Here is a 25,473-nt window from a genome sequence, read left to right on the forward strand (position 1 = left end):
TATCGTAGCTTCAGTGCCTTCAACACTGTCCAGAATATAGTATGTTTGTTGAATGATTTGATAAATCAATCAATAGATCATAGACAGTCTAGGAGTATATCTTCACCACTAAACTGAAAGGAGACTCAGGCCAGCTGTGCCAAGGGGCCGAGGAGGGTAGAGCAGTGGTAGGAGCTCCAACCCCAACGTCAGGTAGACTGGGGTTCAGGTATCAGCTCTGGACATAGTAGTGTAACCAGGGGGACCTTCCCAGACCACACTGTGCCCCAACACCCCCCCGCCCCATTCAATGGGGACAGTGACGCTATCTCATTGCCTTGTTTGGAGAATTAAAGAAGATAATCTGTATACCTTGAGGTCCAAGGCCCTAGTTTGGTCCAATAAATGTAACCTCCAAGCAAAAAAAAAAATATCATAGCCCTTATGAGCCAGGCTGGGGGGAGAGGGGTGGGAAGAGACAGAAGGGGAGCTTGAAATTTGTAGATTCTGACAGGTATATATAGAATAGATAGACAAGATTACCCTGTATAGCACAGGGAAGTATATACAAGATCCGGTGGCAGCTCACGATGAAAAAGTATGTGACAATGAGTATGCGTATATTTATGTATAACTGAAAAATGTGCTCTACACTGGATATTGACATGATACTGTAAGCTGACTATAACTCAATAAACAAAACAAAACAAAAAAAACCAGATTCCTCCTTAAAAAAAAAAAGAGCCAAAGCAACGAAATACTAGAAGCCAGTCAAAGAAATGTTCCTGGTATCACCCGCACGAGGAAGCCAGTCTGAGGCCAAGTCACTGCACAGCCGTTCAGCGTTGCCCTCTGCCCCGATTGTACCTGAGAGCATTTTTCAGCAAACCTCTTGCCTCAAACTCTCTGGCTCAGAACCTGCTGCTCCCCTGGAAACCGGACCTGCGACACTCTTGAAGTCCAAACATCCGTCCCTTGATGCACTGGTCACCCCAGGGCCACAGGCCCACCCGCCACTGGGCCAGCAGCCAGATCAGGTCCCTGATTGTCTGCTCCGAGGCCAAATCAGTGGGGCACCAAAGAGGGTCTTGGATCAAAGGAATAAAAGCAAACCCCCTGCCCTTCTGAATCTGAAACGTTGAATTATATTCCAGGACAGGCAGCATTTGGGGAGGAGGCCCTGAGTTAACTGAATGATGAAAGGAAAAGGATATTTAGGGTGAAAATCTGGGCGAGCAGGACACAGACAGCAGAACTGATCCTTGCTACAATGTAAGGGCTTTCTGTCCGCTTCACTCACTGCTGTGTCTCGTCAGCATCCAGCATTAGGAAGTGCTCGGTAAGCACTGAGTCTGATGTGGGGGGCAGGGGGGTGCAGGGAAGGAGGCAAAGCTGAAGCAACATGAAAGACGTAACTTAATCCAAGTCCCAGAGAAAGAAAGAGTGAAGCTGTGAAGCTGGGTGGCTCAGATCCTGAGCTGTGGCCACAGGCAGACCCGAGGTCAAGTCCGGCCTTGCTCCTTACGGCTCTATGACAGCCGGCAGCTCGGAACCTCTCACACTTGTTTCCTTACCTGTGAGACGGTGACTCTGCAGGCTACATAAAATGGTTTAGTGAAGTACCTGCCCGCAGCAGACACTCAGTCCTCTGTTCATAATTGAGCACGTGCAGTACACAGACGCACAAGCAGACACACTCGACAATGTCAAGGGACTCAAGGGTGACAGTGTGGAAGACGTACTGGAACCTCCGGAGGAAGGAGTGTGATGCCTTGTCCGCTGTAAAAGGTTAGAAAACGTTCTAGCTTTAAGGATGACAAGCAATGTATTCTGGCCAACAGAGCCTGTGAAAGAACTCGAAAGGCTACACCAGCGCACTAATTTAAGTCCTAACCATATTACTAATTTTATAGTCACTTAAGCAAATAAATGTTTCAAAACACACTTTGGAGAACAGCCCAATTTGCCAGTAATTTTTTTTTAATTGGCCATTTGAGATATTGCCGCTGAAGCCTGACTACTCAGCTTTGACCTGGAGCCCAGCCGCTGCGGCAGACAGAGGAGAGAGCGTTTGACTCCTCCGTCTCTGCCCAAGCGCTCCAAACAGCAAAAACTGGGACGCAAGATTAGCTGTGGCATCCGGCCACCACGGTGTATGAGCTACAGAATCCGCCTCTGACTCCAGCCTCTTACAGAATACGGGACGGACGTGGGACGTGCTGGGGAGAGCCAATGCTTTCACACAAATTCTTCAGTTATAGGAAATTGTTTGAAATCAGGCAGAACAATACAAGTTTCCTTTGTGCCCCCCTTATGCTGTGATGGATAGAAATCATGGTGCACTTACTCAGAGGTAATGTTCCGCCTTCCATGGCAGCATTATGGATGGTCTGCACATTGTGGTTTTCTCTCCTCTCTCATGAAATAGTAGCCACGAGATCTTGGCAGAACTGACCCTCACTTCACCCTACTCCCCTGGGCACAGTCGCTGACTTAGGTCTCCCAGGCCAAGGTCCATGGTTGTCCTCTGACAACAGGATGGGTCAGGGTTGGCCAATCAGGGCAAAGCTAAGGACTCTTCCTCTGAATACAAACAAGAGGAACCAGCTTTGAGCAGAAGCCCTGGCTACAGTTGTACAGTCAGAGAATAAATCTAAGTCACTGAGGTTTGGACCAACTTCTATTCCTGAAATCTGCACACTTCTCAGATTTTCAGGTATACAACCGAAAAAGGTTTAAAATGGATCTTGTGTTACATACAACCCAAAACTTTAAGTAATATATGCCCATCAGAGAAAGGAAATGTATATATATTTCCAAACTTGTCTCTGACTTCCTGCATTTCATGCCTGCCCCAGATTCCTTGTAGCGGCGTGCATAATCGAGGTAGATGGCCTTCCTGAAGCAAAATGACTTCCTTTCACAACATCTAAAGTCAGATCCGAGTCCGGATTTTGCAAGCTTGTTTGTATTTGAGCACTGCATATTCTGACTGCCTTGTTGAATGGTGATTAAGTAGTAAAAAAGCTCAGAAGGTCACACAGAATGTGAATTGGATCTGGCAGCTGCCTGGTTGGTCCAGTGTCAATGAGGCAATCAGACAGGCAAAGACCTTAATGTCCACTGGCCAATGAATGGGTCAGTGGAAATTCAGCCTCTACAGGGCCAACCTCAAAAGGCTTCTCTTCCTTGCCTGTCATCAAGAAAGAGCAGAGAGGTTTGTTTAAGGAGGTGTGGGACGAAGTTTATCGGTGAATTTACCTGCCCGTTTCTACTGGTCCATCTTGTTGGTTTCAAGCAATTAGCAAGCAGCACTTAATGATCAATGTCCCTGAATTAAAGCTACGAAGTAGGTTTCCTTCTCCTAGTGAGAGATTCCATCAGAATCACCCAGGCGCCCAAATCTGGATTAAAATAAATATGAAGGTGGGGGCAGTAGGATAATTCTAGTAGCTTTTAAAGGTCTGTTCTTAGAAAGCCCAGACTGTTCTGAGCTGGGAGGTCTTCAGCCATATTGAATGATACCCCCAAAATCTATCATATTTGGAAATAACATTTGCTATAAATAACTTATGTCTTAGTGTAATTACAATTAGCGGTGATGAATGCACTTGGAGGCCAAGCCTGGGGCATGACAAACTGCCCCCAGCTGTCATGCGAGCAGGCCTGAGGCAATGATGTGTGACTTTAATTCCGTTGAAATAATCTCATGAAACTGAAGCAACAGGACCCTCTCAACTCACCAGCGTTAGCTTTAAAATTTCCATGCAGCCAATACGTAGCATATTTGCTCTGATATTGGACACTGTTGGAAAAAAAACATGGATGTTCTACATTTTTTTAAAGGTCATAAAGCTCCTCACACAAAGGAGATGAATCACAGAATTTCAGTGATCAGCCAGTAGGAGGAAGAGGAACTGGAGTGCCCCTTGTGGCCACTGATCACAGGACAATTAGTACGGCTGGTCTTGAGTCCCAAACCTCAACACAAATACTAGGGCGGTCATCTAGACAGTCTCCACGTTTGATGCCTAGATGTGTGACGTTGCCATGGGAGCCAGTTGCTAGGATACCTTCAAGAAGTAAGCTGACTTTGTGAAACTGTATCATATGGGTTAAAAACTAATCTATAAAACATACAAGGGGAAGTATTTCTTTGCCTTGTTAGGAAGCAACAAAGGGAACCCTGGAGATAGTTTATCCTAATCTTTCATTCATTTCACAGATTATTCAAATATTTTATTGAGCATATACTATGTGCAGGCATTGTGATAAGTAATGGAAGACACAGGGCATCCTTGAGATGTGGGACCAAGACGGGGACCAAGACCCTGTGAGGTTAGGAAGCTGTCCCAGGTCACACGACCTCTGAATTCGTACAAGAGTCTTGAGTTCCAGTCTGGTGCTGTTGGCCCCAACATGAAAAAACTTGTTTGGCAAGAATTAATAAGAATTAATACATAAGGCTGGAGAAAGTGTGGAGAAAAAGAAACCCTCCTACATTGTTGGTGGGACTGTAAACTAATGCAGCCACTATGGAAAACAGCATGGAGGTTCCTTAAAAAACTGAAAATAGACTTACCATATGATCCAGCAATCCCACTCCTGGGCATATATCCAGGGGGAAACTCTAATTTGAAAAGATACATGCACCCTAATGTTCATAGCAGCACTGTTTACAATAGCCAAGACATGGAAGCAACCTAAATGTCCATCAATAGATGACTGAATAAAGAAGCTGTGGTGTATTTATACAATGGAATACTACTCAGCCATAAACAAGAATGAAATAATGCCATTTGCAGCAACATGGCTGGACTTAGAGATTATCACACTGAGTGAAGTAAGTCAGACAGAGAAAGACAAATATCATATGATATTACTTATATGTGGAATCTAAAGAAAAAATGATACAAATTCTATTTACAAACCAGAAGTAAACACACAGACATAGAAAACAAACTATGGTCACCAAAGGGGAAAGGGTGGGGAGGGATAAATTAGGGGTTGGGGTTAACAGACACACATTACTGTATACAAAATAGATAAACAACAAGGACTTATTATATAAAACAGGGAACGATACTCAATTTCTTGTAATAACATCTAATGGGAAAGAATCTGAAAAGAAAATATATGTGCATGTGTAATGGAATCACTTTGCTGTACACCTGAAACTAACACTGTAAATCAACTACACTTCAGTAAAAAAAAAAATTTAAAAAGAATTAATATTTAAAATGAGTTCTGCAGGCTTGTTTAACCTTCGTAAGAGAAAGGACTTTCCAAGAAGCAGGCCTTCAGCGAGCGCTCTGCTGCGTGCTTGCTGGGTCTGCTTTCTCAGGAGTGTCCTAGAGGCTGGAGAGACGCATCCTGTTCCAGTCAGGCCAGGAACACTGCACAGGAGGAGCTCTGGCTGGCGAGCAGGCTCGAGTGGCCAGGGCAGCCCAAACGAGGGGGATGAAGGCTGCCCGAAAGGGCTGATGAGCTTTGAAGGCCGAGTAGACATTAGACAGGCCCGGGCGAGTGGGCCTTTCAGGAAATGGACACCACTGATGTAGTGAATGTGCTACTAAAAAGAGGTCTGGTGTTTTCTCAGCAGAGCCTGAGGGCCGGTGCCCGACACCTGTGGAGACCACTTTCAAACACTCAGCAACTTTGTCCCCCGGAGTTGGGGCCACTGCAGCCGACCATGTGCTCTCGCTTGGGAAACGGGGCATTGAAGCCGATCCTGGGGCAGATCTGAAAGTATGTGGTGCTGGGAGCCATGGGGGCCCAGGAGGCTCAGTTATTCCACCCAAAGTGCTTGTCCTGATCACAGACCCAACATGGTTTCAACTCCCTCCCTACGGCAGACCCATGAGGGCGTTGCTCCCCGTGTGCCTCAGCCAGGCAGCATGGCCCCACTGTGAAGCTTTGTCTCTGCAGAGCATCCGTGTGCACCTGGGATCCCTCCCCTGCTTGGCGGGGCCCTTCTAGTTCCGTTTGCAGGAGGCCTGAGGCTGGTCTGGACATCGATGGCACGGACAGGCAGAGCACCCCCCTCCCAAGCCCAGCCCCTCAGAACCTCCTTTCTGTCCCACCCTGGGGGGCCTCCCCCAGCATCTTGCCCCACTTGCCCCAGTGCCACCTCCAGCCACATGGTTTTGCCTCCACAACCTCCCGCTTCTGCTGCCCTGTCCTGGTCGCTGCCTGGGGCCTCAGGCAGCCAGTGAGCCAGACCAGCCTCGACATGGGCCTCTCTGACTCCCGTCTCTCTGACCTCGCTGCATCCTATGGGCTATTGCATGGAAGTCACTTATGACCTCAGATGCCTCCGGGGTGAAACACGAGGCTCCACCCCTCCCGCATTTCACCCACTGTGAGACATCCCTGAGTGCTCTGTGCATTACGATTCTGGGTACTTCTAAGAAAGAAAAACAACCCTGCCATTAAGCCATAACCCAATGTTTTTTAATCACTTTATTTATAAAAATTTTTTATCCTATTAAATCTTTTTTTTATCTTCTATTAAAGATTTTTTGACTTTGTTAGACATGGGTTTTTATCAAAAATCACTCCTGTGCATACACGGAAATGAAATACAAATGAATGAATGAATGAATGAAAATAAAGTGATTGAGATACCCCTAAACTTCTGCACCACGTCTGACTCATTTAAGTCATTTTCCAACTTGAGGTCATAGGTATTCATGTTTTTCTACAAACCACTGATCCCTGCACCATCAGAGTCATGGTGCTGCAATCTCCTATGGTGTTTTTCTTTCTCCTTCTGGCTTACTTCACTTAGAATGACATTCTCTAGGAACATCCATGTTGCTGTAAATGGCAGTTTTTATGGCTGAATAGTATTCCATTGTACAAATATACTACATCTTCTTTAACCAGTCATCTGTTGATGGACATTTAGGCTGTCTCCATGTCTTGGCTATTGTAAATAGTGCTGCTGTGAACATTGGGGTGCAGGTGTCTTTTTGAAGTAGGGTTTCTTCTGGATATATGACCAGGAGTGGGATTCCTGGGTCATGTGGTAAATCTATTCCTAGTCTTTCGAGAAATCTCCATACTGTTTTCCACAGTGGCTGCACCAAACTGCATTCCCACCAGCAGTGTAGGAGGGTTCCCTTTTCTCCACACCCTCTCCAGCATTTATCATTTGTGGACTTTAGAATGATGGCCATTCTGACTGGTGTGAGGTGATACCTCATTGTAGTTTTGATTTGCATTTCTTTGATAATTAGTGATATGGAGCATTTTTTCATGTGCCTATTGATCATTTGTATGTCTTCCTTGGAGAATTGCTTGTTTAGGTCTTTTATTTTGGGTTGGGTTGTTTGTTTCTTATTACGTTGTATGAGCTGCTTATATATTCTGGAGATCAAGCCTTTGTCGGTTTCATTGTTTGCAAATATTTTCTCCCATTACATAGGTTGTCATTTTGTTTTACTTATGGTTTCCTTTGCTGTGCAGAAGCTTGTAAGTTTCATTAGGTCCCATTTGTTTATTCTTGCCTTTATTTCTATTGCTTGGGTAGACTGCCCTAGGAGAACATTTTTAAGATGTATGTCAGATAATGTTTTGCCTATATTTTCTTCTAGGAGGTTTATTGTATCTTGTCTTATGTTTAAGTCTTTGATCCATTTTGAGTTTATTTTTGTGTATGGTGTAAGGGAGTGTTCTCGCTTGATTTACATGCTGCTGTCCAGTTTTCCCAACACCATTTGCTGAAGAGACTGTCTGAAGAAAAAAAAAAGAACATAAATACAAAACAGAAACAGACTCATAGACATAGAATACTAACTTGTGGTTGCCAAGGGGGGCGGGGGTGGGAAGGACAGACTGGGATTTCAAAATTTGTAGATACTGACAGGCATAAGCAGAATAGATAAACAAGATTATACTGTGTAGCACAGGGAAATACATACAAGATCTTGTGGTAGATCACAGCAAAAAAAAAATGTGACAATGAATATATGTATGTTCATGTAGAACTGCAAAATTGTGCTCTACACTGGAATTTGACACAAATTGTAAAATGACTATAACTCAATTAAAAAATGTTTAAAAAAAAAAGAGTCATGGTGCTGTGACATTTCTTAAGAGTTTTCCACCTTGGCCTCGGGGTCTCCTGCCAGGTGGCTGACATTCATGACACAGGTTTCAGGCCACATGCAGCAGATGACAACTGTGTCAGGACCTGCACCTATCATCAATTAAGACCCATCCTGACTTCAGGGACTTTGATGTGCGTCTTCGAATAAAGGAGAGGTCAGACCTGGTTTCTCTGCACTCCATCACTGCTGCAAAACTCACCACGGGAAAGTCCGGGACCCTGGAAGTCCGGGACCCTGAACGTGTCTCCTGCGGCCTTTAGGCATGACACCACCCTGTGTCCGTCTCCCGAGACGTCCAAGCTGTGATCTGACTCTTCCCAGCAGCCTCGTTGCTGTCAGGTCCACCCCAATGGGAGGAGGACGGCTTCAAAGCCAGACCACAGCAGGACCTGCTGTCAAGGACAATACAATTTTCATCCTGTCAAATTCACGCCTGGATCTGTCTCAAGAGTCCCCTGGAGCTGTGTGCTGAGTTAGGGTGGCTCTGTACCGAGGGTTTGCAGACCCATTCCCCCCCCCCTTTTTTTTTTTTAATAATAAATACTTCTAGACACCAAAGATGGCTGCAAAGATATCCGCCCCACCTGATCTTCTACAACTTTCTCACTCCCTTACCACGAGATGGCGTCTAGCCCCCCCCCCCCCCCGCCCCCGGAATCTGCGTGACTCTGTCTTGTTTGTCGCCCACGGGACATGACAGCAGTGAAGCTGAGCCGAGGCTCACTGTGCCCCGCCCACCGTGACTGCAGGTGAGCGGTCTGAGCACCCAGAGACAGCCGTGCTGTGGGAAAGCCCAGCCTGACCTGCCCCTAGCTGCTCACGGCCGGCCTCACTTGATCTCACCCCCGCCACGGAAGAGAGAACAACTGTGGCTATTCGGAGCCGCTACATTTGGGGATGGGATGTCATTCCCATGGAGGATGACTGGCCTGGGTCCTGAAATCATCCCTGTGACCGCCGAGGGCACCGCCCCCAGGGAAAGGTCTGAAGGTTCGAGAATGGTCTCCCAGCCCCTCCTGCTCACAGCCCTACTGTGACTCTCTCCCCATCATCTCTGCATCACCTCTAAGTTCCCGGATAGAAAATTTAGGTAACTCACCATCTGTTGCACAGATAAGGACTACTTTGAGTTGGCTCTAGAAGCTGAAAAAGGGTCAGATGACATTTAAGTCCTTATTTACTTCCACTCTGGCCGTCTGCTCTGGGTCTCAGTCCTGACATGGGGGGTGTCAGGGGATGGCAGTGGGGAGGTCACCCTGCTCCACTCCAGACAGCGGGGGCTGCCAGGTCTCAACATGTGACAGGACTAGGCTTCGTGGGGCCTGAATCTTTTACAACTTGGGGAATGTTCTTTAGGGAAAAAAGAAAATAGAATTAGAGAAAAACCAGAGGGCATATTGATACACGATGTAAAATCACAACAAATTACAATTTAAGAAAGCTGAAAAATACAAGGGCTGCCCCAGGGGCCCACCTACCTATCCCTATGTTGAAGTCCCTCTACTCCGAGGCTCCTGCCCTCTGCGCCTGCGCCCCTCTCCCGGCTGCCTCACCGGCTCCTGGTGCCTACCACCTCCAACAGCTGTTGGTTTCTTGCTTCATCACATGGATCTGGATTCTCCTCCGATGGCTCCACCTCTCAGTTTCAAAGACACCCTCTTTGGCTCAAACACACCCCCCTGCACCCCGTTTTGGGGTCCAGACTCCCTGAGACCGCGTTTGCCGACCCTCCTGTCTTCCTTTCCCATCTCACTCAGACCAAACCCTACACCCACAGTCCATCATGTCTCCTGTAACCCACTGCCTTGCCTCTCTCCTTCCTCGCACTTCTCTCTGCATCGTATCCTCAGCCCTGCTGAACACGGGTGTGGGGGAGACGTGTGTGTGCACCCCCAGCCTGAGGACCTACAGTCCCACTGTACGCGGGCCGTCTCCAAGCTCAGTCGCGTCCTTCTGCATTTCTTTCATTGACTTGCCTGCCACGTCAAGACCAATGCCTGCCTCGTACCTTCTGAGGACACCGCCACCCACATCCAGCAGACGGTCTTGCTTCATGTCACCAAGAGGAGATTCCAGCCCCTTCACCCCACTGCTAACGGAGCCCCCTCCTCCTCTGCACGGCCCTGTCCTCTTCCCGAGCCTGCTCCGCCGCAGGACTGGCCCTCCCCCGGGAGGGCCCCTTAGTGAAGGCTGTGCCCCTTCAGCCACCCTCGCCCCCTCCAGGTTATTTGTTGAAGGAACAGAAAGGCTCTAAGGCCCAGCTACAAGTCCTTCTTTACTGGCTCTTTTGTCAGGGCTGGACTAGACAGGGCACCATTGCCTCCTTTCTGATGTCCCCAGAGGCTTAGGAAGCCCTGGAGGAGACGCACCAGGACTCAGAATTATCAAATCCAAGGTCAGCCCAAGGAGACCAAGCCATCTTCTCGCCCCTCTGCTCAGTTTCGGGAGAGGACGGGGGTTGGTCAGGAACTTTCTGGGCTATACTGCTTTGGCCAACCCCCAGGCAAGGATGGACCACTTTCAGGGGGGAGAGAGGCCCCTTGCTCCTCTGTCCTCCCCAACAAGCACAAGCTGGGCTACACCCTGGGACCAGCCATGTGGGCAGAGACCCTCCCTGATTCAGAAGCTCTCCCCCGTGAAGACAGGTATGGTGGGTGCAGGGACAAGCTACGCCCCACACATGCGACTTCCCAGCTGAACTGAACATGGAAGGTGGGGCATCAGCTTGTGTGTGGGCCCAGATCGCTGCATGGCTGGAGGCCACCAGCTGTGTGTGCGCCAATGTTCATGGAGGAGGTAGGCTCTGAGAACCCGCTAGGGCCCTGCCTGGGATGCGCTGTGGAGTTTTGCCCCCGGTGCCTGAAGTCGCCGCGGGGCCCTGTGTTCAGAACATATTGCACATACTTCTCATTTAATCTGTTAGGATCTATCAGGCCCAGGAAAGAAAACATTCCCTTTCTCCTCCCTCCCTCCCTCCCCAGGAGAAAGGCCCTGATCTCGGTATCCACGGGTCCACCGGGAGCTGCCGCTAGGGAGGAGCTGAGATCTTAAGGCCTGCGACAGAGCCAGGTTCCAGCAGTCCCAGATTCTGAAGGGCTTCCAGCAGCTGCTCCCGTGCGTTTCCAATGAAGGTATTCTCCAGGAAGGCAGGCAGGCCTCCCACGCCATCCCGCAGGGTATACAGGGGCACCCGCACCAGGCCCAGCACCTGGGAAAGGAAGGAGGCAGGAGGCTCTGGGAACTCAGGGAGCTCGTCCCAACCAGATCCTTCTCGACCAGAGGCCTCACCACTTATGGTCCAGCAGAACCAGGCCTGAGGACGCACACCTCTGTGGAGCCTACTGGGCCCAGGTCTTTGCAGACAAGTGACCCAGGTCATGCTATCCAGCTCCATGAACGCTGACCCTCCTACATCACTAAATCTTTGGTGGTTCCCGCCTCTGGGATGCACCAGTAGTTCTCAAAATGTGATACCCAGACTAGCCATATCAACACCATTTAGAAACTTCTGAAAAATGCTAATTCTCAGGTCCTTCTCTCTCTCCACTACTAAGCCAACAATTCTGGGACTGGGGCCAGTAATCACCGTTTTGATAAGTCTCCCAGATACTTCTTGGAACGGCCAAAGTTTGAGAACGACTGCCACACACAATCTGTCCCCTACTCTCCTAGCCTAAGTGCCAAGGCTTTCCCACAAAGTATCAGGCCACATCTCCTACCCAAGAAAAACAGGGGCCTGCCATTATCAAGGAGGACAGAGAAGAAAGAGTGACTTGGAGAGATGTGCTCTAGAAAGAAGCTGTAGAGGCCTGTAAACAGGGCAGAGGATTGAGGTCTTTGCAGGGAGACCAGGTAGGCTGTCATGAGTCACTCAAATGAAAGATCAGGACCTCAACTACACCAGGAAATTGAGGGAGGATGTAGGGGCGTGGTCCCGGGCTGGCCCCACCTCCAGCCCATGGTCCCGGGCCCGCGGCGCGGCCATCTCCACAGCGGTCAGCTGCTCCAGGGTCAGGCGCTTGGCGTAGAAATGCGCCACGATGCGCGGCCGGGACCCGGCGTGCGAGCTGCGGTAGTCAGCGCGCTCCACGCGGAAGGCGGCCGCGGCCTCGCCCAGCTCCTCGTCCAGCTCGCGGTTCAGCCCGTCCTCCAGGCTGCCGTCCTGCAAGTTCACGAAGCCGCCGGGGAAGCCCAAACGCCCGTCAAAGCGCATCTGCATCTGCGGGAGAGGGAAGCGGGGATGCCGGGGGCGCCCGAGGCGGTGCACCCCGGGGCGGCCGCAGGGCTAGGGCCTGCGGGAGCCGGGCGCGCCCCCTGCTCACCAGCACGGCGTAGCGCAGCGGGATGCGGCCGAAGAGCAGCCCGGGGTCCGGCGCGTAGAGCAGCGCGTGGCACGCGTGCCGCCAGCCCGGCCCCAGCTGCAGGGCTTCCGCCAGCTCCAGCCTGCGGACCCCGGCCATGCCCGACACTCCACCGTCTCGGAGGCCCAGGTGGAAAGGACGGACCGGCCTCACCCTGGACCAATCCGAGCTGGACCAATCCCTGCAGGGCCCGGGGGGGGGCTGGACGGCCAGGACCAATCCTTGCAGGGCCGGGGGCGGAACCGAGGCGAGTTGGGGAGGGGCGGGGCTCGCGGCAGCCAATCAGGGCGGGGCCTGCGGCGGGGCAGTCGAGGGCGGCGGGGCACCCGGGAAACAGGACACTCTCCGCTGCTGGGCCTCGGGCCAGGGGCGGGGCCGGCGTCCTGGACGCGGAGGGAGGCGGGTGATAGTGCTGACGTCACAGCCTGGCTCCAGCAGGACCTCCCAGGCGGCTTGGGGACTGTGACGGAGGCCGAATTTAACTATGTAATAGGGACGACTCCTGGGAGCCCGGAGGGCCAGGGAGTGTGGGGCGTCCTGGGAGCGCTGTCCGGTTGGCCTGGGTGGACCCGAGCCCCCGGGGAGACTCGAGCCCGGATGAGGCCAGAGTTTCCGGGCGGGGTGAGCGGCTTGTCTCTTTTGGGGACGAGGGTTATAGGAGGGGTTCGTGGTAAGTTAGTTCTAGCTAGGAATTGGGGTGGTGATGTGGTGGGCGGCGGACACGATGGCCAGGATGCAGGGAAAGAGCGGTGGGTGAAACCCTGCGCGCACAGAACGGAGACTGTGGAAAGGTCGGAGGTGGAAGGCCCAACGCTTCCTAGACCTTACCCGCACGCACTCAGACCAGTGAGCCGTGGAGGAAGGTGGGGAGGACTGGTCTTCACAGGGCCTGGAGCTGAGGAACAGGGATGGGGAACCCTCATCCCAGGCCTCCCCACCTCTTCGCAGGCCTGCACTCTGCGCAGGCTGGCTCTGCATCAAGGGTCAATATTATTTACACACACGGAAAGGAGGCGGCGGCAGCTCCTTGAGAGGGGTTGGGCTTAGAGTCCCAGCCTCTGAGTGAGAAAGAGCCCAAGAACCTGCCCGCATACAGGCTCATGTCTACTCTCAGACCTATTAAGTGGACAGTGCCCCAAGCTGTGACAGTAAGAGGTTGAAAGCTCTTAGGACAGTGCCAGGCAGAGGTCCTTGGAGCCCAGGGTGGGGCAGAGTGTTGTGTCTTATGTTAAAGACCCGCTGGTTGGACCTGAGCCACATTCACCAGGCCAGCATCCTGAGGGGAGTGTGAGACATCCCCGGCCTCATCCTTCCTGGCTAAGTCTTCTGAATAACGTGGCAGAGAAGGCAGCTACTAAGGTCAGGCAACTGGACTGAGGTGGTAAGACTGTAGGTGTCACACAACTCATCACCCTCTTTGAGTTCTAGGGGGCTTGGAAATGGCCCTAGTTAAACATTAGAATCACCTTGCAAAAAGCTCATAAAAACTGCCAATTCCAGAATGTAAATTGGTGCAGCCACTGTGGAATACAGTATGGAGATTTCTCAAAAACCTAAAATGGAACTACCATATGACCCAGGAGTTCTACTCCTAGGTATATATCCGAAAAAAAAATAAAAACACTAATTTGAAAAGATGCATGCACCCCAATGTTCACAGCAGCACTATTTACAATAGCCAAGATATGGAAGCAACTTAAGTGTCCATCCACAGATGACTGGATAAAGAAGATGTGGTATATATTGGTGTGGTATATATTGGGTAAACACACACACACACAAACACACACACACACACACACACACACACACACACACACACACACACACACTAGGATACTACTCAGCCATAAAAATGAATGAAATTTTGCCTTTTGCTGCAACATGGATGGACCTGGATATTATCATTTTAAGTGAAGTAAGACAGAAATAAAAAAAATACCATATGATATCACCTATATGTGGAATCTAAAATACACAACAAGCTAGTGAATATAACAGAAACGAAGCAGACTCAGATACAGGCAACAAACTAGTGGTTACCAGTTGAGGCGGGGGCAACATAGGAGTAGGGGATTAAGAGGTATAAAATATTAGGTATAAAATGAGCTACAAGGATGTATTGTACAACACGGGAAATAGCCAATATTTTATAGTAACTATAAATGGAGTATCACTTTTAAAAATTGTGAATCACTATATGTACACCTGTAATTTATGTAATATTAACTATACCTCATCCACTATACCTCAATAAAAATGAATAAATAAGTGAAAGAAAGACCTGCCGATTCCAGAAGGGTTCCACCCCAGACCACTCAAATCAGCGTCTCCGAGGTGACGCTGACGTGCAGGTGGTTTAAAACGTGTTTCAGGTGACACTAACAAGGAACCAGGGCTGAGAACCGGTGCCCTGACCCTCACCCCTAACCCTCCAACGGTGACTTGGTTTCTCTCCTGGATGGGCTTCCTTGAAGGATTTAGGGTCAAGCGAGCCCTTTCCAGAACTTCAGGTGTCGTATTTTTCTTCTAAGGTTGCTTGAGGAGGCTCTTTTTTTTTTTTTTTAAGCATTTTTTTTATTGAGTTATAGTCATTTTACAATGTTGTGTCAAATTCCAGTGTAGAGCACAATTTTTCAGTTATACATGAATACACATATATTCATTGTCACATTTTTTTTCGCTGTGAGCTAGAGGAGGCTCTTAAAAGATGGACTCAGTGATTTCTAAGGCACCATGAAACACTATGCAACCATGGCAACAGCTCCACAAGAAGATGATTTTGGAGACCAGAGCTTTTTCAGGATGAATGAATGAAGTCCCCGAGACTCCCCCAACCTTGCCTCCCTTTCCAAATTGCTCTCTGCTTCTGCCAGGGGAGCCAGCCTCTCCCCCTCACCTCCCCTGCCTCACCCTCCGGAGGCAGACGGCGGAGGAGTCAAGGGCTGATAGTACAGAGGTAGAGAGGGCCAGGTGCCTCCAGAGCCACCCAAGCTCAAAGCCAAAAATAGCTCAGGGGTCAGCCTCAGGGGATGCGAGAACATATTCATTGTTTATAAGATACTGAGGAAAAGAATTAAGCACTTATCCCGCTTATATTGGCTCTACCTCAGGGTAGAAATAGTTGATGAGGTGAGGTTTCTCTTTATGTAGAGGAATCCAGTTATTTAGAGAAGAAAGATGGAGCCAATCAAAAATTTACTCTTTTAAACTTTAAAGAAGTAATAGATCCTTGGAAATGATCATCAATAGCTGCTCACATCACAAAATGATGGAAGGACATACCACCTCCTATGAAATATTCTTGCCAAAAAGTTGAATCTGAATCTGGATCTAACCACCATATTATGAGGATCCAAAAGAACATCTTTTTCAAACATCAGGAAGAAGTGAGAAGGATCCGTGTGGTAGTCGATTAGAGCTGGAGATGTCGGTAAGAATGTGTGTTTAGCTTAGATACAGATGGTTACGTGTAGACACAATTTGGACACGTGTCTATTCAACAGTTAGTGTACATACACATTTCCTTGCTCTGTCAGCTGGGCGGGCCTGGAAGCAATGACTCTCCAGAAGCAGCAAGCACGCCCAGGGCCCAGATCTCGATTTCTGTTACCGTTTCCCAATAAAAGGAACCAAGAGGAACCTTGAAAGAATGGCTGATTCCAGCCCTGGGGACAGACATGGTGGACACGTGGTGAGGCTGGGGCATCTTGTGATGCCAGAGAATAAGGAAGTGTGCCAGAAATCAATCAATCAATCAGTGATGAAAAGGACAACAACAACAACAACAACAACATGTGAATGGGAGTAATTCGACGTTGAAGGGACAGGGACACAGCGGCCAACTAAAAGAGCTCCTTGCGGCCACAGCTGGGACAACCGAGCAAGGAAATGGAGCAGCACTGGATTACAACCCAAAGTATGAAATAATATCTTTGTCTGTCCTGACGTAAATCACAGGCAAGCACTCGGAGTGTGGAGAAGGCAGATTTCCCTTGCAGAAGTGCTCAAAAGACCTGATGTAGCTACTCTGCCCTCAAGGGGTAAAGTGCAACTGCACTTCTTCCGTGTGGGCTGGGAACAGGGATGTCCTTCCAAAGAAGCTGGTGCGGGGGGCGGAGGACTTCTTAACTACGGAGGAACCTGACCAGCATGGCCTTAGCCAGGTGACCCCGTCGGCATCGAGGTGCTAAGTCCTGATGGTGGCATGCGCACCCTTGATGAAGACTGGGTGAGCTGTCTGGGATCTCAGTGCTACCTTCACAAACTTTCTGTAAATCTAAAACTTCTAAAAGATAGTTTATTTTAAAAAATATATATCAGGATGGTGCAATCAATAAAATCTAGAGTGAAAGAAACTTTCAAGGACGAATGACCTGGTTTCTTCAATAAATGCATTACAAGGGGAAAAAGGAGGCAGAATCTACACTAAGAGATTGAGGAGACATCTAGTGATGCGACTGGGCTTTATTTGGATCCTAATCTGATGAAACAAAGAAAAATTAAGACAGTCGGGGAAATGTGAATATTGATCAGATATTTGATATATAGAAATTATTGATCATTTTAAAGTGTGATAATAGTACTGTGGCTTTTTTAAAAAAAAAGATTCTTTATCTTTTAGAGATGCATGCTGAAATATTTATGAGTGATATAAAAATAATCCAGTGAGGGGCAATGGGTGAGAGTATAAATAAAACAAGATTCGCTGCAAACTTAACATTTCTGAAGCTAAGTGATGGTTCCCTAACGAGAGCTTATTGTATTATTCTCTTTACTTTAATACAGTTTGATGTCTTTCATAGTAAAAAAGTTAAAAATAAAAAGATCTTTGACTTCTCACGAAGGTAAAGGTAAAGGTTATAATTTACATTTGAATCAAGCTTTGCATTTCACAAAACCCTTTCATAGACAGGATCCCTTCTGGTCCAGGAGAGGGAGAGAGAGACGAGGGTCTGGGCTCACTTTTTAGGCAGAAGGAAGACTGCCACCAGCATCTCCCATCTGCCAGGGAATTTAAATCCTTCCACTTGATCCTCAGGAAGTTTCCCAGGTGTTTCAAATGCAGAGCCAGGGTTAAGGACCGCTGATTTTGAAGAGTATTGATGTGGGGCAGGGGCACCACCAGAAGAGGGAGCGCTGCCTGAGAGAGCCCCCGGGGTGGATCCAAAAAGAAGTAGGGAAGGGCTACATGCTGCTGTTTTATTATTATTTGTCAGGCAGTCACATACCTGAAGTCACATCCACAGCCTTGAAGGAGGTGGCTTCCTACAGAAGCCAGCCGTCTTCTTGGTGGTTTGCAGGTCTGGGCTCTGTGGTCTGGAGCTCAGTGGGTGGGTCCACGTCACTAGGAGGACAGAACTGTTCAGACACCCCCAGCCGCACCCCTGGGCTTCTCCCCGGGGTGCCCCACAGATGCCTCGAACCAGCACACCGAGGACTGAGCTCCATGCTCCTCTCCCAGCCCACCCCGCCCCCGACACCTGCATCTCCTGTGCTGAGACTGGCTTTGCGGATGCCTGCTGCCCACCCCCCTTTCCCAGCCACCAGGAGCCTCCCAGGCACCCCGCCTGCGCCCACCGGTCAGCTCCCTCTCGTGGTCTCCTCGCTCATCAGGTGCTGGTCCGGTTCCACCACTGCTCCCCAGACTAACCTCCTGACTGCCCCCTGCCTGGCCTCATCTCAGCCTCTTTAAACGTGCCCTCCACACAGTCTCCTGTGACAGCTCAAAGTCATGCTGCCTTCACGGGGCCACTTCTAGGGGATTCAGCAGAGAAGACTCCACAGCTCAGTCTGAACCTGGCCTGCTGTGCTGGTGACCTGTTGCTGAAACATACTGTAAAATGCAGTGACTTAACAACAACAAACACCATCTTTCCCCATGTCTGAGGGTCAGGGATTAAGGAATGGCTTCCTGGGTGTTTCTGGCTCTGGAGGTTTCAGTCCAGGTATCAGCCAGAGCTGCGGTCAAATGAGGCTGGACGAGGGCTGGACACTGTGCTTCCCGGGCGGCTCACGGTCACGGCCGTTGGCAGAAGCCTGTTTCTGCCCCAGAGATCTCTCCGCATGGTGGCCTGGCATCCTCATGACCCAGGGGCCGGCCTCCCTCAGAGTGAGGGAGCCAAGACAGAGCAAGGCGGATCCATGTCTTTGTGACCTGGTGTCAGAAGTCATACACCACGTGCACGTATGTAACGTCCTGATCACACAGGCCACCCACTGCCGTGCGACTGAGTGGGGCACCTATCAGAGGTGAGGACCCTGGGGCCATTGTGGAGGCCGGGCCCACGCCTCCCTCTCAAACCTGACAAGGGTGCCCTCACACTTTATGAACCACCAGCCCACAAAGATGTCACATCCCCAGAACCCACAAGGCTGGGTCTCCTCCCATCTTTGTGTTCTTCATGCCTGCGAGATCTCTGTCCCCTCTCCTGTGCCTGAATTTCCCCCCTGCCTGCTTTACTGAGCTGTAATTGACAAGTGAAAAAACCGTAGCTGTTTCAGGGGTACAACATATACATAGTGAAGTGATTATGGCAATCAAGCTAGTGAATGTATTCATCACCCCACAGAATTCCTATTTTGTGTATGTGTGTTGAGAACACTTAAGATTTACTTTCTTAGCAAATTTCAAGTGTACATTGATACAGATTTATTAACTATAGTTACTATGTTGCACGAGTTCACCAGAACCTACTCATTCTGTGTAACTGAAACATTGTCTCTTTGACCACCATCTCCCCAGCCCTCCCACTGCCCCCCTGGCTGCTGCAACCACCACTCTACTCTATGCTTTTGAGTTCAACTGTTTTAGATTTCATGCATGTGATCAGGCAGGATTTGTCTTTCTGTGTCTGACTTATTTCACTTAGCATAGTGTCCTCCAGGTTGATCCATGTTGTTGCAAATGGCAGGGTGTCCTTTTTTCAGGCTGAATAATATTCCACTGCATGTGAATGTAAACACATCACATTTCCTTTACACGTTCACCTGTCGACACTTAGGTGGTTTCCATTACCTGGTGAATTCTTATCATTCAAAACTTTGTGCCTAAGCTTTCTACTTGGTCCTGGACGGGGCCTCCATACATGGTGAACTAAAATCTACAGAAGAATTAGGTGGTGTCTGAGAAGGGGTGGTGTTAGTAGGCTCTGTGCTTCTGTGAAGCACTGCTGGAGGTGTGCTGACAGCCAAGTAAGATGGGGTTCACGGCTCATCTGAGCCATTTTGGAAAAAGGTTTTTGGTTTTGGGTTTGTTTGTTTGTTTGTTTGTTTTTGAGAAGCCACAGAGTCATTTAATCAGATGTAAACTTTACCCCCAAATTTGTAAAAGTCAATGCTAAAAGACTGAAGCCTAAGGATTTGATGAGGTGTTAAGGGAGGGACGGCAGGAGGAGGAAGGTGTATTGGGCGGTTTACCACCACACTAATCTGCATAATAAACAACCACAAACCAAAGTTTGCTTCTGGCCAGGAGTCTGCGTGTTGCCTGGAGCGGCTCTGCGGTAGAATCTCAGCAGCAGAAAGAAGGAAGCCTTCAGAGGGAGCCTCTGCCAATGGGGTGATAAAGTTACTCTTTTTCTTCCAAAGTTGAGAGCGTCCTACATCGTTATAGCACGTCCGCGTGTGACGCTGAACCTCACTGGCAGTTTCTTGTGATTCAACATATAGCATGACCTTGCTTGTCCTTTACAACTGTCCTCAGACACAGGCAGGAAACCAGGACTTGGAGGAGACACCTGGCCCTGGGTCACTCGGTAAACGGCCAGAGTGGCTCTGGAATCCAAGCCAGCTGGAGGTGAGTTCAGCCTGCTTTCTTACACAGGTTGTGGTGGAACGTTTGAAATACTCTCTCCTGTGTGTCCACCCCACCCCTCTCCCCGTCCTGTCTGTCTATCTCTCTCTGTCCTTCTGTTCTGTCCCTCTGTCTGTCTGTCTCTCTCTGTCCCTCTGTCTGTCTCTGTCCCTCTGTCTCTGTCTCTGTCCCTCTCTCTCACACACCCCTTCTCCGCCTCCTTTTTCATTTCGCTCCTGGCTGCACTCCCCTGTGACACGGCACTTAGCGCACATGAGTTACCCTGTCACCGTGAAAGAGGACGGGCTGCCCCCAACCCCCCAGCTCCTCTGGACCCCGTCTGCCTCCTTCACCCCCAGCCTCTAGAACAGACCTGGAGCTCCAGCCTCAGCCCCAGATGCAGTAAGTAATTAACTCTGTGTGCCTTATCTCTGCGCCACCCACAGTGGCTGGCGGCACCTCCTCTGCATAATAGAGAGCAGAAAGGTCAGTCAGCATTCGTGAAATAGCTCTATTTTTGACAAAGCAGCCAGGTAGCAGGGTTCTTATCCCCTCACACCTGTGACTGATTCACCACAAGCCCCCCTTCCTGGCTCCAAGTCCTCAGTTGATTTCCACTCACCGCCTGGCAGTCTGATTGGTGATCAGCACCCACACTGAGTGTGGCTGAGGGAGAAGGCATTCTCCCAGTAGTAAAATGATAAATCAAAAAGGAAGTTCCTTCTCATCCATCTCATTTTAAATCCCTCGTGGCTGCTCCCAGGGAACTGACTGGAAAGTAAACAGGAATGGGTGTCTTTTATAAGACGGATATGTGATCCAAGATGGTATTTCTTCCTAACTTTCTTTTCTGTGAATCCTGGGACGGTGGACAGCACAAATCCAGAAGGACGAGAGGTCTGCACTCTGCACCTGTCTTGCAGGGGCTGGAATATGCCACCCCCAAACCTGCCACAGTGGCATAAGGATTATTTTGAGCTGAAAGTAATTAAGAAACAGCTGCTCTGTCCTCCATGTGGAAATGGTGCAGAGCAGGAGGCTTCTCCCAGGCCCAGGTCAGGGTGTCCACCCCCCCGGAAGCCCAAGGGCACGCGTGTGGGAGTGCTTCTCAGGGAGACTCTGTCTGTAGGCTTCTCTCAGAGGGTAGACCAGGCAGCGCGAACTGGCCCACCCTCCCAGTGCAGGGGGCGCGCTCCCTGCTCCCAGACGGATGCAGACACTCCTCTTGACAAGGATGGGAGGCAGCGAGGGCAGCTCTGCACCCACTTTCCAGAACAGAGCCCAGCTTACGGGCGGATGGGTTTCCAGGGGCATCTGTCCACTTGAAGCTGCGTGTTTCTGACGGTTGCTTAGTGATGGGCCCCTTCTCCCATCGCGATCAGCTTCTCAAAGTAGAGGAGCTGGTCAACCTCGAAACAGTCGCTGGCGCGGGGCACCACTTTTTCCAGAGCTGCCCGGACCTCTGCCTCGCTGGCTTTCTGCTGCCTGGCGCTCTTGAGGTAGCTGTAGACCTCCTCAAACGCGTCTGCCCCCAGCTTCTGCACCGCCGACCTGCCCGACAAAGACCAAGGACAGTTACAGACCGCCATCACCTGCGAGAAGGTGTACCACTGGCCTCCGGGTCTGCAGATGCTTGAGTCTGGGGTCCAGGAAACTGCAGATACGGAGGGACAACTGCTCTTTGAAATTATTACACAAGTAGTACTGTAACCCTGGGGTTTAGGGAAAAAACAAGAGCTTGGACACTCAGCTATATTCTACCAATACTTCTTGAATGTTTGTTACATGCCAGTTATCCTTCTGGGAACTGTGATCACAGCATTAAACAAGCCAGGCAGATTCCCGCCTTCACGGAGCTCGGTGCCTCCTGGAGTGGACAATAAACAGATACGTAACAAAATGCACACAGAAGAACACAGGTGGTGCTGAGTGTGAAGAAGGACAGTGACCTAGGGTGGGAGAGAGGCAGGTGAGGGGCCAGGCCACATTCTCCAAGGAGGTGTCTTGGAGCAGAGACGCACAGGAAGTGAGGCCAGTATGGGGGGGGGGATGGAGGAGAGGGGACCTTGAGGCTCAAACACGTGGGAGAAGCATCCAGAAGGCTAGTGTGGCTGGAGTCGGGTAAACAGGGAAGAGAATGGTTGGGATGTGAAATCAGAAGGCACAATAATGAGAACAGTGAAGCGACAATGAGGAGGGAGAGGCTGAGGTGGGGAGAGGGAGACGTCTGTGACGCACACCCACCTGACCTTCACAGCAGTGCTGGGAGCGGGCTGGGGGTGGGGGGAGGCGTGTTTTAAATCCCCTGTTTCACAGAGGGAGGCAGAAGCTGAGGCTTAGGAGGGTAGCGTAACCTGGCCGGGTTCCCCCAAGGCCAGCGCTCGTTTCTGAGCTCCCCCAGTCCTGGTCCGTGTGTGGTCACATCTGGGAGTGTTACAGTCATATGGACACACCTGGCAGGTTGATTTTGCCTGTTTCCCCCGATCTCAGTCAGGGCCACAAACTGAAGGCTGATGGGTGAAAACTGGCCCAGGACACGCTTTGTTGGATCAGCACCATATTCCATTTTCTACCATTTTATTGGTTTTTATTTAAATTAAACTTTTTTGGGGGCTAGGTAATTAGGCTTAGTTTATTTTTCAAGGAGGTGCTGGGGATTGAACCCAGGACCTCGTGCATGCTGAGCAGCCCTCGACCCCTGAGCAGTGCCCTCCCCCTGGTTTTACTGGTATTTTTAACACTTGAATGTGGAAGTCTTCGGGCCGGGCCTACGCTCTGCACCCTCCAATCTTTCCTCCCCTTCGCTCACCCCGACCCCATCATTTCACACCAGGTGGCTTCTCATATTTTGTCCACCTGCCTGACACAAGGGCATTTGAGGTCTCTGAGTTTTGTTCCCCAGTTCAAAACTGCTAACAGCTCCACACTGTCCACAGAACCCACATGCCCACACTGACCTGATCATTCCTCCATCAGATACTTCGCTTTTTTCACAATAACACTGTATGGACTTTTGCAACATAGCTTTTTCATTTCAAGGAATATTTTCTGGCATCAAACTTCTACAAATGGGGCTAATTACAGGGTGTGTCCACCCTGTGAAATCCCTTATACGTCCTTATGATTCACGAACTTTTCTGTTTACATATTGATCAGAAAATAAAATATTTTGTGAGAATGGACTAGGTCAGTGTGTATATAATCGTCCCTCGGTAACTGCAGGGGGTTGGTTCCAGGAGCCACAGATACCAAAACCCAAGGATGCTCAAGTCCCTGCTGTAAAATGGCACAGTGTCTGCACATAACCTTCTCAGAGAGGTTACTTATAATACCTAATACAGTGTAAATACTATGTAAATTGTTGTAAATACAATGTAAATGGTACATAAGCTGTTGCTGGTTTGCAGCAAATTCAAGTTTTGCTTTTTGGAACTTTCTGGAATTTTTTTTTTCCAAATATTTTGATCCCTGCTTAATTGAATTCACGGATGCAGAACCCAGGGATACCAAAGGCAGAGTGTAAATAGTTTTATAACTTTAACATTGAAGAGATCCCTGCTTAATTGAATTCACGGATGCAGAACCCAGGGATACCAAAGGCAGAGTGTAAATAGTTTTATAACTTTAACATTGAAGAAATGCTTCTTTAGTCTTCATTTCAACAGATCTGGTGAAAAGAAAAATCAGAGGTTCGTTTTTTTTTTTTCTCCCCAGAATTTTTAAAGCATGTAATGCTGACAATAACACTGAAGGCACTAATCGTGGACTCCCATTCATTTTATAAGCTTTTGTTGTTCAGCGCTATTCAACCCTGAATCCCTAGAACAGGGGCCTGGGTTAGGTATTGCGGCAGATAAAAAAAAAGTAATTGATCCTGCATTCGTTTAGAGGCTTGTAATTATCATGTAAGACACGTGCATTTTAAATTTGAACGAGCATTCTTCTATTAGTCTAGAGCTTGCAAAATGCTTTTACATTCATTATCTCAAAGGACCCTTGTGAACTAGGTAAGACATTGAACATTCACCTCCATTTCACAGACGAGAATAAGGAGGCTGACTTTCACAGACTCACACAGCCTGTGTTTGATGGAACCTGAACTCAAACACAGGTCTTGGAACCTCAAGTGACTGGCGGCCCAGGGGCCCCACAGCTCCAGCCTGTGTAGGTTTCCCACGTCTGGCAGGAGATTAGCAGGTCTGATCCCAGGATCCTCACTCACATCCCCAGTCACCTCGGCCACTCCCAGAAGCCCAAGCTTTCCTTGGCTGATGTTTCCCAAACCCGGTCGCTCCCCGAGTCGCTGCCGACTTCAGCAAGCTGCCTGCCCTCCTTCCTCCAGGTCCCACGTCCCAGGCATCCTCCTATCCTCGTGACTTCAGTATCCCTGGTCACTCACATTTTGGACTGTCTCATTTCCAATGGTCATTTTCTTTACGCCCCTCAGTTGCCAGTTCCCATGACCATGCCTGTGACCTCACCAGCACTGCGCTGCCTCTGGAATTGACTCCACGTCCTTGACTCCATAACCCTTCTCTATCCTCCTCCACCATACTTACACCAGCAACTCCTCTAATTCCCGGTCCTTCCAGTCCTTTGGCTCTACCATCATGATGACAGTCACCCCCTTTGTGTCCTCATGTCTGCACTTCCCCTTTCCTCAGTTACATTTCAGGGTCCTTGATTATAACCACCACCTTGCAAACGCCCTGGACTCTTTCATACGCAGTCTCCCCTCCTCTCTGTGTCAGGCTCCTTTGGCAAAGCCGTAATGGTTAAACCCAGACATCCATCTGCTTTATGCTTACATCTAAACAACAAAACCTTCCTGGAGAAAAACCCCCAATTATGCCAACGGGTCTCAATTAAATCACTGATGGTCATAATTCAGAATGGCACTCAGCTCTGCCCAGGGGCCCTGCTCACTTCCCTGGTGTTCTTACCTCCCACTGATCAAAACCGCTGTTTCACCCTTTCTTCTTTATCCTCTAACTTGCTAAGACCCCGCATTCTCAGCTGCTGACTTCACCTGATATCTCCTTGAGAAAATAGAAACAAACTCTGAAACTTCCCTCCTCTTCCCGGTGCTGAACCGATATCCCTGCCTGTGTCGGTGGCCTCGCTTGGCCCCGCCTTGTCCCTGACGAAGGGGCCACCCCTCCAGTGAAGATCAGACTCTCCCCGAGTGCTCTGGATCCTGCCTCGGCACCATCTCAGGGACTTC

General features: G+C 49.5%; 2 protein-coding genes across 8 annotated transcripts in view; both read right to left on the bottom strand.

Moving 5' to 3' along the window:
• Nucleotides 1-6,426: 6,426 nt before the first annotated feature.
• On the bottom strand, nt 6,427-12,605 carry NUDT16 (nudix hydrolase 16). Of its 4 annotated transcripts, XM_064490686.1 has the most exons (6): nt 12,416-12,605; nt 12,043-12,312; nt 9,572-11,301; nt 9,193-9,443; nt 8,293-8,485; nt 6,427-7,716 (listed from the first exon to the last, which is right to left on the bottom strand). In XM_064490686.1, exons 1-3 carry the CDS (start codon nt 12,551-12,553, stop codon nt 11,122-11,124), a joined length of 588 nt encoding a protein of 195 aa, XP_064346756.1. In that variant the 5' UTR covers nt 12,554-12,605; the 3' UTR covers nt 6,427-7,716; nt 8,293-8,485; nt 9,193-9,443; nt 9,572-11,121. The 4 variants fall into 4 exon arrangements, with proteins under 4 accessions (XP_064346756.1, XP_031320582.1, XP_064346765.1 ...); XM_031464722.2 differs by having other exon boundaries at nt 8,293-8,482; nt 9,193-11,301; XM_064490695.1 differs by having other exon boundaries at nt 6,427-7,712; nt 9,193-11,301.
• A 5,423-nt stretch (nt 12,606-18,028) lies between these two features.
• The window catches only part of NEK11 (NIMA related kinase 11), a 219,149-nt gene continuing 211,704 nt past the window's right edge, over nt 18,029-25,473 (bottom strand). For all 4 annotated transcript variants that reach the window (XM_031465352.2, XM_064490756.1, XM_010979689.3 and 1 more), the window contains one exon: nt 18,029-21,800. In XM_031465352.2, the coding sequence (XP_031321212.2) occupies nt 21,599-21,800 (202 nt within the window). In that variant the 3' untranslated portion in view covers nt 18,029-21,598. The remainder of the gene's footprint in view (nt 21,801-25,473) is intronic.

This window comes from Camelus dromedarius, chromosome 2 (genome assembly GCF_036321535.1).
Source record: "Camelus dromedarius isolate mCamDro1 chromosome 2, mCamDro1.pat, whole genome shotgun sequence".
Classification (NCBI taxonomy): Eukaryota; Metazoa; Chordata; class Mammalia; order Artiodactyla; family Camelidae; genus Camelus; species Camelus dromedarius.

What these genes read in the sequence shown, in the direction of transcription:
- NUDT16 (XM_064490686.1), bottom strand. Translation starts at nt 12,553, where the DNA reads ATGGCCGGGGTCCGCAGGCTGGAGCTGGCGGAAGCCCTGCAGCTGGGG. An exon ending in CGCTGCGCTACGCCGTGCTG is followed by an intron (nt 12,313 to 12,415) that starts GTGAGCAGGGGG and finishes CCTCTCCCGCAG; the next exon opens with ATGCAGATGCGCTTTGACGG. An exon ending in CCCGGGACCATGGGCTGGAG is followed by an intron (nt 11,302 to 12,042) that starts GTGGGGCCAGCC and finishes TTCCTTTCCCAG; the next exon opens with GTGCTGGGCCTGGTGCGGGT.